General features: G+C 43.0%; 1 protein-coding gene across 6 annotated transcripts in view; it reads right to left on the bottom strand.

The window, feature by feature from the left end:
* The window catches only part of cnot6l (CCR4-NOT transcription complex, subunit 6-like), a 122,692-nt gene that overhangs the window by 37,141 nt on the left and 71,931 nt on the right, over positions 1–13,620 (bottom strand). For all 6 annotated transcript variants that reach the window (XR_011589900.1, XR_011589901.1, XM_070871096.1 and 3 more), the window contains one exon: positions 4,400–4,554. Coding sequence is in view for 4 of the 6 variants with exons in the window: in XM_070871096.1 (XP_070727197.1) it covers positions 4,400–4,554 (155 nt within the window). In the remaining 2 variants the exon portion in view is untranslated. The remainder of the gene's footprint in view (positions 1–4,399; positions 4,555–13,620) is intronic.

The raw sequence follows: 13,620 nt of genomic DNA, 5'->3' as shown, positions 1-13,620 counted from the left end.
GGAGTGGGAGGCAACCTTATCCACGCAGCCCCAGTGAGGCCAGGGCTAGGGGCATCGTGCTTCGGGCCCCTCCCACACAGTTTTGGGCGCCTGGAGGTACTGCACATGCGCGCCCAGTACAGAGGTCCCGGCACGGTTTTCAGCGCAGGGGCCTGGCTCCGCCCCCCCACAGCTCGTGCTACGCCATGCCCAGCTCTAGAGGACCTGCAGGGAGCCGGAGAATAAGTAAGTTTTTTTTAGGCGCACTTTGTGGCACGAAAAACAGGCGTCCAGGTCGGAGCTGCGCCGTTTTAGGCGCGGCCCAAAACTTGGGCCCAATACGTCTAAATATCCTCAACCTTTCCCCATAGTCTAATGATCCATCCACTTGAACGCATCACCATCCATAATAATGGCCTCGCCCAATGATCTTTTTAAGCCGCACGGCCGTGCAGCGCTCCAGGAGACCTGCGCAGCCGGTGAGCTGGCTTTAAAAAATGTTTAAACGCACATGCTCAGCCTTTTGAATGGGCTGCACGGCCTATCAAAGGGGCTGCATGGCCTAAGAAAATTTGCAGGAACATTGGCCCCACCTAAGAAGTTGCAAAGCCTTGAAGAGTTTCCTGCAATCGTGCTTACTTATCAGTTCTCTTCAAATTACAACCACATTTTCAGGCACAGCAGGAAACAAATGCAATTTTCTGGAGATTTACTGCAATTTTTTTTTTTAAATAAAGCGTTTTATTACAAAGATAACGCCCAGCTTCTCTTCTCTACTGCAAACCATCTTCTTAAACCCCCTTCCCCGTCTCCTCCACCTATAAAAGTGCGAGGAGCTGATGGATTCATTTGTCATTTCAGCCACCTTTGCTGCTTCCTTCCCCTAGCACAATGGTACTCAAGCTTTTTTGTTTGAAGCACCTCTTTTCAAGTCGATTAGTAATCACCCACCCCCAAAGGACCCTTTTCAAATCGATTAGTAATCATGGACTCCCCAACTAAATATTAATACTATCTAATACTCATTAATAAGAAAGTGCTGCATGTAAAGAGTGTTTTAACGATGCTTTTAAAGAAAATAGGTATTTACTTGCGATTATCAGTAAGATGGGTGGGCCTGCTTCTCACACCAATGCTGGGTACTCCGCAATAGAAGGTCACTATTAGCCGCTTCGTGATCAACAATTTTTAAAGCAGTCAGCAAGCTGGTCAAGGTGAGTGAGGACATGAGCACCCATGTACATGCTGGGATGCCGCTGGAAGCATGACTCATCCCCATACTGCTCCCACACCTTTACCTCTGGTGTCCCCCCCAAGGACCTATCCTTGCAACCTCCCCCCACTTCTATTTTTCATCAAAATGCCATTCCTCAGCAACATCATCCAAAAAAAGTCAGTTTCCACATGTATGCTGACAACACCCAGCTCTACCCCACCCTTGTATCTAAATTGACTGACTGCTTGTCCAACATCCAGTACTGGAGGAGCAGAAATTTCTTTCAACTAAATATTGGAAATACAAAAACCAGTGTCTTTGGTCCCCACCACAAACTCTGTTCCCTAGCCACCAACTCCATCCCTCTCTCTGGCAACTGTCTGAGGCTGAACCAGACTGTTCGCAACCTTGGGGTCTGGCCCTGAAATGAGCTTCTGACCACATATCCCCACCATTACTAAGACCACCTAGTTCCACCTCCATAACATCGCCCGACTTCACCCCCTCTCAGCTCATCCATACCTTTGTTACCTCTAGACAGGACTATTCCAATGTAATCCTGGTCGGCCTCCCATCTTCCCCTTCCAAAAGCTTGAGGTCATCCAAAACTCAGTTGTGTGTGTCCTAACTCGTGCCAAGGATTGACTGACCTAGATAGATCTAGAATCGTAAACCTGGCTGTACTTGAGGCACTGTAGATCAGCAGGATTGTATATCACCTGATGGCCTTGCATATCCATCCCTCACTGCTTATTCACCATTAAACCAAATAACCAAGCCTGATTCAATAGTGTGCAGAGGGGTGTGCCAGGAGCAGCATCGGGTATAGCTTTGGACAAGGTACAAACCTAGTGAAGTTACTTCACCTGCATGCTAAGCATCAAAAGCAGCAGATTGTAGACTGAGCACAGCACTCCCACGGCCAATGGTTTTGAGCAAAGCTCTGCAGCCCTACGACATCCAGTCGAAAATGGTGGTGGCCAACCAAGCAACTAATGGGAGGTGGAAGCTCCATAAATATTGCCACGTCAACCACGTGGAGCCAGCATGCGAGTGCAGGAGACTGCAAAATGTCTGCGTACTAGTTCCGTGCAGCAGAGCAGGTCTCCAGTTCCCCTAGTTAACCCTTGCCACTGGATAAAGGCCTAGCTCGGTCAAGGCCGTGTGGTGGCTGATGTGCAACGGTCACCACATTTTTTTTTAAAAATCCACACACAGGCATCTTCCATCCCTGGAGTTCAGAATTGGAACATCGGGTCCTTCATTGAAACATCTGCGAACTCGTCCCTTTTGGTGTGGAAGCAAGTCATCCTCGTTTGAGGGACCACCGATGATGATGATGATGATGATGATGATGATGATGAAATCGCGCCAAGTCACGTTCACCCATCACCTCTGCTCGCTGACCTACATTGGCTCCCTGTTAAGCAATGCCTCGATTTTAAAATTCTGATCCCTCCATGGTCTCACCCCCACCTATAACCTCCTCCTCCAGTCCTACAACCCTGAGATATTGAGTAGAATGGACCTATATTCTCTGAAGTTTAGAAGAATGAGAGCTGAACTCATTCACGATAGAGATCGATAGATGTTTGGACTCTCGGGGAATCAAGGGATATGGGGATTAGGCGGGAAAGTGGAGCTGAGGTCTAAGATCAGCCATGATTGACTAGTGGAACAGGCTTGAAGGGCCATATGGCCTATGTCTGCTCCTAATTCTCATGTTATGACATATCTGCGCTCTTCCAATTCTGGCCTCTTGCGCATTGCCAATTTTAATCGCTCCACCATTGGCGGCAATGCCTTCAGCTGCCAAAGCCCTAACTCTGAAATTCCCTTCCTGAAACAGTCTGCCTCTCTACCCTCCTTTAAGAAGTTCCTTAAAAACTACCTCTGACTCAACTTTTGCTCATATCTCAAAATTTTGTTTGACAACACTTCTGTGAAGCACCTTGGGATGTTTCACTAGGATAAAGACGCTGTATAAATACAAGTTGTTGTAGTTGTTGTCTATCCTCACTGAGACCTGCACTGTACTTTGTTTTCTTGGATGCATTAGGACACAAGTACATCATATTAAAAACTGAAAAGCTTCTTCCGATTACAGGTTCTTAATATACTGTGCTTAATGTACATGAATGATAGTTAATTAAGTTGAAACTTTAATTTTCATACCTAAAGAAGGAACATATGGTGAGAGTTCGCCACTTACTTGTGGTCCCATTTGTTTACGGTGATTTCGGGACAACATACATTCGGGCGCATTCTAAATAAGATTAGCAGGAAATTGGAGCACAACTGGACATCAGCAGAATGGACATGGAAATGGGCACATTGTCAAGTTTAACTTTCAAGTTGCGCCAGGTCCCAGAGTCAAGGGCCAGTCTGGCTCTGGAGCAAAGCAAGATTTCCGATCATCTCTCATCAGTTTGTTTTCAAAAAAATGTTCAGGATGTTCCTCGGAGTTCACAGTATCAAGTCTGCTTTGTTTCTGGATCACTAATGATGAAAATTTATTCCATAGTTTTTTTTTTTAAATTGTGCCCTAAATTTCAATTAATTTTGTTTCGTTCCCAATGCCTACCCCCACCCTCCAACCTTTTGATCCTGTTTTGCACTTAACATCCCCTAGCCAAGCAAGTGGGCAACTGACTTGACGCCAGTCCTCTGTTATTGCTGCTCTATTCTGCCTTTCAGAAGTGAGCAACTGCAGGCTGGCATGACATGCCGTCAAAATGTCTCTCTCTGGGAAGATCATCCTCGTCTCGATTGTTACAAAGGATACCACAAACACAAGATGGGAAAATAAGCTACACTCAGCGACTACGAATGAGGCTTTCTAGGAAGAAGTCTACATTTGCAGCAAGAGAAAACAACTAACTAGACAAAACAATTTCATCAGTGTTTAGAAGGCAACATAAAGCACATCATCTGTCACCTTAACACCAAGATTAGGTTATAGCCTTTAATTCATTCTCGTAGATGCATTATTTTATAAACCTATGGTGTAAATTAATGAGGTTGCCATACTCTGGATTGGTTGCTTTTTGTCGACCGTGGCAGTCATTATGGACACTAGTGATGAGTGCAGTTAATGTCACCAACATAAATGAGCGTCCGTAGTGAAATTGACAAATTTAGAACAGCAATCAACAGTAGGTGACGGGAATACAGGCAGTATATTATCAAACAGTCGAAACATACTTCTCTGTTTTGAAGAATATTGCGCATCCATCTACATGCTTCCTTTCCTGTTCAGACATTAATTTGGCACGAGATTTTGGACAGAAGAACCCATCATAGCCTCGCTGCTTCAACTCGGGCAAGAAGAGGTTAAAGTATTGCTCTGTTTCTACTTCCTATTAAAAGAAAAAATGACATTTTTAATCTCAAACATCTATGAAAACACAAAAACAGCACAATTGGCTGAAAACTCGAAAGTAAATGTAATTTAATTTTGAAACATAAAACAGAGCACTCAATATGAATTTCATGAAAGAGGCTTTAAAAAACATATTTTAAAATTTCTTCAAATGAATATGGCTTGGACCCAAAATGAGTCTTCTATTTACAACCCTTTTTCTAGCTCAGGAATGTCCTCCAGTTCATTTTTGGAGGAGAGAGCAGGTATCCTTAATATATGCTGTGGGTTTAACTAATGCTGCTAATGCAATGCCACTGAACAGAAAAAGTCCAGTAGACCCAAGCAAACCCATCGCTTTTGATAGATCAACTCTATTCTCTCTTTGTGGAAAGATGCAATTTCCTTCTAATCATTTGGAGCATCCATTCTAATTTATTGCACAATATTATTGCTCTTTTGGGTAATAAAAAATTTCGACTCCTTACTCCAAACTTTCAATTTCTTTAAGCTCATCAGTGAACATCCCCACTTTTGATGTTACGATGGTGGGAAGGTCATTGATGAAACAGCTGAAGATGGTTGGGCCTAGGACGCTGCCTTGAGGAACATCTGCAGCGATGTCTAGAGGCTGAGATGATTGACCTCCAACAACCACAGCCATCTTCCTTTGTGGTAGGTGTGACTCCAACAGTGGAGAGTTTTCCCCGATTCCCATTGACTTCAATTTTATTAGGGCACCTTGATGCCACACTCGGTCAAATACTGCCTTGATGTCAAGGGCAGTCATTCTCATTTCATCTCTTGAATTCAGCTCTTTTGTCCACGCTTGGACCAAGGCTGTAATGACTTTATTTGGGCCTATTTGGTATTTAATGTCCACTGCTCTCTTGTAATTGAGCACAATCTCTCACCAATTCACTGAGCTTAGTTTCCACATAAGTCAAACAAGACGGAAAATGAAAGCACCAACAAAAACAGTTTAAAATAAAAAGTGATTTCTACACGATCATTTTGGCTATGGTGCATAAGAAATAGTGTTTAAAAATGATATACATACACATGGATTGCCCTTTTAGTAGTACATTAGGTGAAATGTGATGCATTGTGTGGGAAGTTACAAGACCAATGCTGAGTTTAACATTTACTTTCTATGCTGCATGTTAAAATATATTCAGTGGTAATCAAAATATTGAAATTTGCATATAAAATGTACTGACAATCAAAAGGCCTGTGAAGTCAACTCAAACTTTTTTCTCGTTTTTTTCTCTTTCCCGTAGCAGCTGTTGATGATTCTGCCATTTCCATTTACACATCTAGACTCATTTTTTTTTGTTTCTTAACTTGTCCCATTACCATCTCCTTTTGCCTTGCATCATCATCCCTTTTGTCCCTTAATCTCTTGTACTCTATCCCTCCCTACCCCCTTTCCCTGTCCCTACACTTGCTTAAAAACCTGTTAAATCTCTAACTTTTTCCAGTTCTGACAAAGGGTCATCAACCTGAAACGTTAACTCTGTTTCTCTCTCCACAGATGCTGCCTGACCTGCTGATTATTTCCAGAATTTTCTGTTTTTATCTCAAACTTCAATTCGGGGCATTGCTGGTATATCACATCCATGGGTCCTTTGGTTTGAGGGGAGGGAGAACGGAAAAAGAAACCAAACATATCAACAGCTGGCAGCCTTTCTCCTTTCCTTTCACATTTTAAGCCTCCAGTTTGACATCAACGACACTTAAAACCATACAGAGGTCCGACATAAGGGTGCACCAGATATAATCAGAAAAAAATATATAATCTCGTTGGTGAAAAAGCACAACAAAGTAATTAAAATTATGTAATGGGACACTGCCCCTGTAGTAAAGACACAGCCGTCTTTGCTTTTGAAAAAGTATAAGACATACAGAATGATTAAACAATGTGTCTGGGAAGCACAGCAATACTTGAAAGAAAGTTTTACAAATTAAGTGACTGGTCCTTGATCCATATGAATGCATATCAACAGTCAAGGAGAAAACAACGGAATTAAAAAAGACCTTTTGGCCAAAATGTTTGAGTACTGATAATAGCAGATACCCCAAGAAATTTGCGAGTACATGAGCGGAATACTTATCAATTTTCAGCCACCTCATAGGAGGAATTATCTCCTTCAAAACTAGAACACCTTTAACGTTAAAAAAAATATCCCATGGTACTTCAGAGGTGTAAACAAACAAAAAATAAAGAGCACCAAGTCGAAGAAGGAAGTATTAGGAGGGGTGAGCAAAAACTTGGTTAAAGTGGCACGTTTAAAAAAAGTTTTTAAAAAAAGAGTAAAGGGGGATTGACAGGCAGAGAGGTTCAGGGAGGAAATTCCAGAGCTTGGGTGTAGGAGCTGAAGGCACGGCCACTAATGGTGGGACAAAGGGAGCAGCATGCACAAGAGGCCTGAATCAGAGGAAGAGAGTTCAGGGAGCGGTGGCTGTAGGCCTGGAGGAGGTTACAGAAATAAGGAAGCGCAAGGTCATGAAGAATTTAAAATTTGAGGTGTTGGAGGATCGAGAGATAATGTAGGAAATTGTAGCTGTCGGCCAGCTTGATAACACAGAGGCAGTGCGCAGGTTGAGAGAGGTGGAGAAGTGAATCTGGGTGTTGTCAATATACATGTGAAAGCTGACCTCATGCCTGAAGATGATGTTACCAAGGGGCAGCATGTAGATGAGGAAATAGAGGGGGGGTCAAGGAAGGATCTTTGGGGGTGGGGGGACTGCAGAGGCAGCAGTGCAGAGGCGGAAAAAGAAGCCATTGCTGCTCTTGGTGCGATCAGATAAGCAATAGTGGAACCAAGCAAGGACACCATCAGTGAGCTGGAAAATGGATGAAAGGTGTTGGAGGAAGGTGGCGTGGTCAACGGTGGCTACAGCTGTAGAAATGTGGAGACGGTCAAGGTGGGATAATGCAATACAGTCACAACAACTTGCATTTATATAGCACCTTTACCATAGTAAAACATGCCAAGGCACTTCACAGGAGCTAATCAAACAAAACTTCATACCATGCCACATATGGCGATATTAGGACAGGTGTCCAAAATCTTGGTCAAAGAGGTAGGTTTTAAGGAGCACCTTAAGGAGGACAGAGGTAAAGAGGCAGAGAGGTTTAGAGAGAGAATTGTAGAGCTTGGGGCCAAAGCAGCTGAAGACACGGCCACCAATGGTAGAGCGATTAAAAATGGCACAAGAGGCCAGAACTGGAGGAGTGCAAGACCTTGGAGGGTTGTAGGGCTGCAGGAGATTAAAGGACATAATCCACAATAGTAAAGGAATGGTGAATATTATCCCCCTTTCTGTGCTTAAATCTTGTTTACAACAACCCATGGTTATACAAGACTGTCTATGGAGAAGGCATACAAGCAAAAGGTGAGCAATGAAAATAGACACTTAAAAATAATAGAATAAAAGCTCAAATATATCAGATTGTTCACTACATGTTTACAACAGCGTACTTGGGACTGGTAATATCTTTTAGCTACTTGACTTATCTTCTGTCTCCATAAGATTTCATCCCAATCTTTAGAGCATTACATCAGATCTCATTTTAAGTTAAAAGTATTAAACAGACATGTTAAACAAAAGATGAACAAGCACTTAAGCAAGTTATATATTTACAATATATATCCTTGCATCCAAGTTCAAGCAGATAAAATAACACTCCAGCTCTTCAGAATAAGGAAACTCATTGTAAATAGCCTTTAGGTAAGTTTTTCCCCATTGAATTTTTTTTAAACTACTAGGGGTAAACCAATTCATCGACATGGTTACTTGGAAGTTCAAACTATTTTTTCTTGCTTTCAGGGAGGTTCAAACTGAATATTTGATTGGAACAGGCAGTTTTTTTTAAAATCCCACAAGAGTTACCAGGACTACCTGGTTGTTGAATTTCTGACCATGCAACTTTTAGAAAGGTAGTCAGTCAGTCATATAAACTGAACCAACCACAGAATTGTTTTAAGTTTGAATTATTTGACCAGCCTTTCATTAACACTGACACCATGTATCAAAATAAACTTGGCACAGGAATCTACTCGCCAGTTTAGGCAGTAAATGGATTGAAAGAGACAGCCACTTAATTAAAACAGAGCATTAAAAATCTCTCCTGAAAGTCGATGTACTATATCCCTGAAGATAAAATGCCTTGAGAGCCTCAACACCAATAAAGACCCTGTCCCAATTTCCAACTCTCCCAATCGACAACAGCATCAAACCCACTGCAAGCAACCATTATTGAAACGGTTTCACGTTGGCAGTTGTCCATCATACTGTTAATGATTCATAAAATTGTGGAATGATAACAGCACAAAAGGAGGCTATGCAGTCCATCATGCCTGTGCTGGTTCAGTTAGCCCTGCAATTTATGTCCCTTCAAGTACTGACCAAAATCGTTTGAAAGTTATTACTGAATCTGCTTCCACTACCCTTTTAAGCAGTGCATAGAAACATAGAAAATAGGTGCAGGAGTAGGCCATTCAGCCTTTCAAGCCTGCACCACCATTCAATAAGATCATGGCTGATCATTCCCTCAGTACCTGCTTTCTCTCCATACCCCTTGATTCCTTTAGCCATAAGGGCCATATCTAACTCCCTCTTGAATATATCCAATGAACTGGCATCAACAACGCTCTGCGGCAGGGAATTCCACACGTTAACAACTCTGAGTGAAGAAGTTTCTCCTCATCTCAGTCCAAAATGGCCTACCCTTTATCCCAAGAATGTATTCCCTGGTTCTGGACTTTCCCAACATCGGGAACATTCTTCCCGCATCTAACCTGTCCAGTCCCGTCAGAATCTTATGCGTTTCAATGAGATCCCCTCTCAGCCTTCTAAACTCCAGCATATAAGGCCCAGTTGATCCAGTCTCCCCTCATATGTCAGTCCAGCCATCCCGGGAATCAGTCTGGTGAACCTTCGCTGCACTCCCTCAATAGCAAGAACATCCTTCCTCAGATTAGGAGAGCAAAACTGAACACAAAATTCCAGGTGAGGTCTCACCAAGGCCCTGTACAACTGCAGTAAGACTTCCTTACTCCTATACTCAAATCCTGTAGCTATGAAGACCAACATACCATTTGCCTTCTTCACCGCCTGCTGTACCTGCATGCCAACTTTCAATGACTGATGAACCATGACACCCAGGTCTCGTTGCACCTCCCCCTTTTCCTAATCTGACACCATTCAGATAATATTCTTCCTTCGTGTTTTTGCTCCCAAAGTGGATAACCTCACATTTATTCACATTATACTGCATCTGCCATGTATTTGCCCATTCACCTAACCTGTCCAAGTCACCCTGCAGCCTCTTAGCGTCCTCCTCACGGCTCACACCACCACCTAGCTTAGTGTCATCTGCAAACTTGGAAATATTACACTCAATTCCTTCATCGAAGTCATTAATGTATATTGTAAAGAGCTGGGGTCCCAGCACTGAGCCCTGCGGGACTCCATTAGTCACTGCCTGCCATTCTGAAAAGGACCTGTTTATCCCGACTCTCTGCTTCCTGTCTGCCAACCAGTTCTCTATCCACGTCAGTACATTACCCCCAATACCATGTGCTTTGATTTTGTACACCAATCTCGTGCGGGACCTTGTCAAAAGCCTTTTGAAAGTCCAAATACACCACATCCACTGGTTCTCCCTTGTCCACTCTGCTAGTTACATCCTCAAAAAATTCCAGAAAATTCATCAAGTATGATTTCCCTTTCATAAGTCCATGCTGACTTGGACCAATCCTGTCACTGCTTTCCAAATACATCCTTAATGACTGATTCCAACATTTTCCCCACTACTGATGTCAGGCTAACCGGTCTATAATTACCCATTTTCTCTCTCCCTCCTTTTTTAAAAAGTGGTGTTACATTAGCTACCCTCATGGGAACTGATTCAGAGTCGATAAGACTGTTGGAAAATGATTACCAATTCAGCCACTATTTCTAGGGCCACTTCCTTAATTACTCTGGGAGGCAGACTATCAGACCCGGGTGATTTATCGGCCTTCAATCCCATCAATTTCCCGTCTAATAAGGATATCCTTCAGTTCCTCCTTCTCACTGGACTCTCAGTCCTCTCGTACATCCGGAAGGTTATTTGTGTCTTCCTTCGTGAAGACAGAACCAAAGTATTTGTTCAATTGGTCTGCCATTTTTTTGTTCCCCATTATAAATTCACCTGAATCCAACTGCAAGGGACCTACGTTTGTCTTCACGAATCTTTTTTTCTTCACATATCTGTAGAAGCTTTTGCAGTCAGTTTTTATGTTCCCAGCAAGCTTCCTCTCGTACTTTATTTTCCCCCTCTTAATTAAACCCTTAATCCTGCTGAATTCTAAATTTCTCCCAGTCCTCAGGTTTGCTGCTTTTTCTGGCCAATTTATATGCCTCTTCCAGATCATAACTCACTGCGTAAAAGTTCTCTCATGTCGTCTCTGGTTCATTTGCCAATTAACTTTTAAATCTGTATCCTCTGGTTCAGACCCTACTGCCATTGGGAACGGCGCCTCCTTATTTTATCAAAACCATTCTCTATTTTGAACACCTAGCAAATCTCTTCATAACCTTTCTCTGTTCCAAGGAGAATAATCCCAGCTTCTCTAGTCTCTCCATGCACTATTTTAGTAAATCTCCTCTGCACCCGCTCCCAGGATTTGTCTTACATAAGAACATAAGAAATAGGAGGAGTAGGCCATACGGCCCCTCGCGCCTGCTCCGCCATTTAATACGATCATGGCCGATCCGATCATGGACTCGGGTCCACTTCCCGGTCCGCTCCCCATAACCCCTTAATCCCTTATCGGTTAAAAAACACTGTATCTCTGACTTAAATGTGTTCAATGTCCCAGCTTCCACAACTCTGAGGCAACAAATTCCAGATTGACAACCCTCAGAGAAGAAATTCCTCCTCATCTCGGTTTTAAATGGGCAGCCCCTTATTCTATTATGCCCCCTAGTTCTAGTCTTCCCTATCAGTGGAAACATCCTCTCTGCATCCACCTTGTCAAGCCCCCTCATAATATTATACGTTTCGATAAGATCACCTCTCATTCTTCTGAATTCCAATGAGTAGAGGCCCAACCTTTCCTCATAAGTCAACCCCCTCATCTCCGGAATCAGCCTATTGAACCTTCTCTGAACTGTCTCCAAAGCAAGTATATCCGTTTGTAAATATGGAAACCAAAACTGCACATAATATTCCAGATGTAGCCAGGTAAAATCTTGGAGCGGGTGCAGAGGAGATTTATTAAAACAGTACGTGGAGAGACTAGAAAAGCTGGGATTATTCTCCTTGGAGCAGAGGTGGTTATAAAGAGATTTGCTTGGTGTTCAAAATCGAGAATGGTTTTGATAAAATAAGGAGGCGCCGTTTCCAATGGCAGTAGGGTCTGAACCAGAGGATACAGATTTAAAAGTTAATTGGCACAAGAACCAGAGACATGAGAAAAACTTTTATGCAGTGAGTTATGATGATCTGGAATGCACTGGTTAAAAGGGTAGTGGAAGCAGATTCAGTAATAACTTTCAAACGATTTGGGTAAGTACTTGAAGGGGCATAAATTGCAGGGCTAACTGAACCGGCAGAGATTTTCCTTCTTTTATACTCCATCCACTTTGCAATAAAGGCCAAGATTCCATTGGTCTTCCTGATCACTTGCTGTACTGCATACTATCCTTTTGTGTTTCATGCACAAGTGCCTCCAGGTCCCACTGTATTGCAGCACTTTGCAATTTTTTTCCATTTAAATAATAACTAGCTCTTTGATTCTTTTTCTGCCAAAGTGCATGACCTGACACTCTCCGACATCATACTCCAGCTGCCAAATTGTTGCCCACTCACTTAGCCTGTCTATGTCCTTTTGCAGATTTTCTGTGTCCTCCTCAAACATTGCTTTTCCTCCCATCTTGTATCATCAGCAAAATTGACTACGTTACACTTGGTCCTTTCTTCCAAGTCGTTAATATAGATTGTAAATAGTTGGGGTCCCAGCACTGATCCCTGCGGCACCCCATTAGTTACTGATTGCCAACCCAAAAATTAACCATTTATCCCAACTCTCTGTTTTCTGTTAGTTAGCCAATCCTCCAACCATGCTAATATATTACCCCCAACCCAGTGAACTTTTATCTTGTGCAGTAACCTTTTATGTGGCACCTTGTCAAATGCCTTCTGGAAGTCCAAATATACCACATCCACTAGTTCCCCTTTATCCACCCGGTTATATATAATTCTTGATATATATTAATGACTTGGACATGGGTGTACAGGGCACAATTTGCAGATGATACAAAACTTGGAAGTACAGGTTGAACCTTGCTTATCTGGAACCACCCTCATTCGGAAGCATTCCCAGCCACCGGGTGGCGCATGCGTAGCACTCCGACATGAACAAATTGAAGTCCTTCCTCGTTACCTACTCCCGCAATTGCTAGCCTGACCCCACGATCCACCGCTCCCCATGATCTCTCTGCCACATTTCCAGCCCCATGCCAGCCAGCCCAGATATCCCCTTGCTCAGTTCCTGTACCATCCAATTTAACGTGACCACCCCTCGCCCATAACAGGCCAGGTCCCGAGGGTTCCGGATAAGAGAGGTTCAACTTGTATAGTGAACAGTGAGGAGGAGAGTGATAGACGTCGGGAAGACAGACAGGCTGGCGAAATGGGCAGACACGTGGCAGATGAAACTTAACGCAGAAAAATGTGAAGTGATGCATTTTTGTAGAAAGAATGAGGGGGGGGGGGAAATATAAACTAAACGGTGCAATCCTAAAGGGGGTGCACGAACAAAGAGATCTGGGGGTATGTGTGCATAAATCATTGAAGGTGGCAAGGAATGTTGAGAAAGCAGTTAAAAACGCTTATGGGATCCTGGGCTTCATAAATAAAGGTATAGAGTACAAAAGTGTGGAAGTTATGATGAAACTGTATAAAACACTGGTTCGGCCCCAATTGGAGTACTGTGTCCAATTCTGGGCACCACACTTTAGGAAGGATGTGAAGGCCTTAGAGAAGGCGCAGAAAAGATTTACGAGAATG

This window comes from Pristiophorus japonicus, chromosome 2 (assembly GCF_044704955.1).
Source record: "Pristiophorus japonicus isolate sPriJap1 chromosome 2, sPriJap1.hap1, whole genome shotgun sequence".
NCBI lineage: Eukaryota > Metazoa > Chordata > Chondrichthyes > Pristiophoridae > Pristiophorus > Pristiophorus japonicus.
Note: the sequence above shows the minus strand (reverse complement) of the source record. Positions and strands in the feature narration are given on the sequence as shown.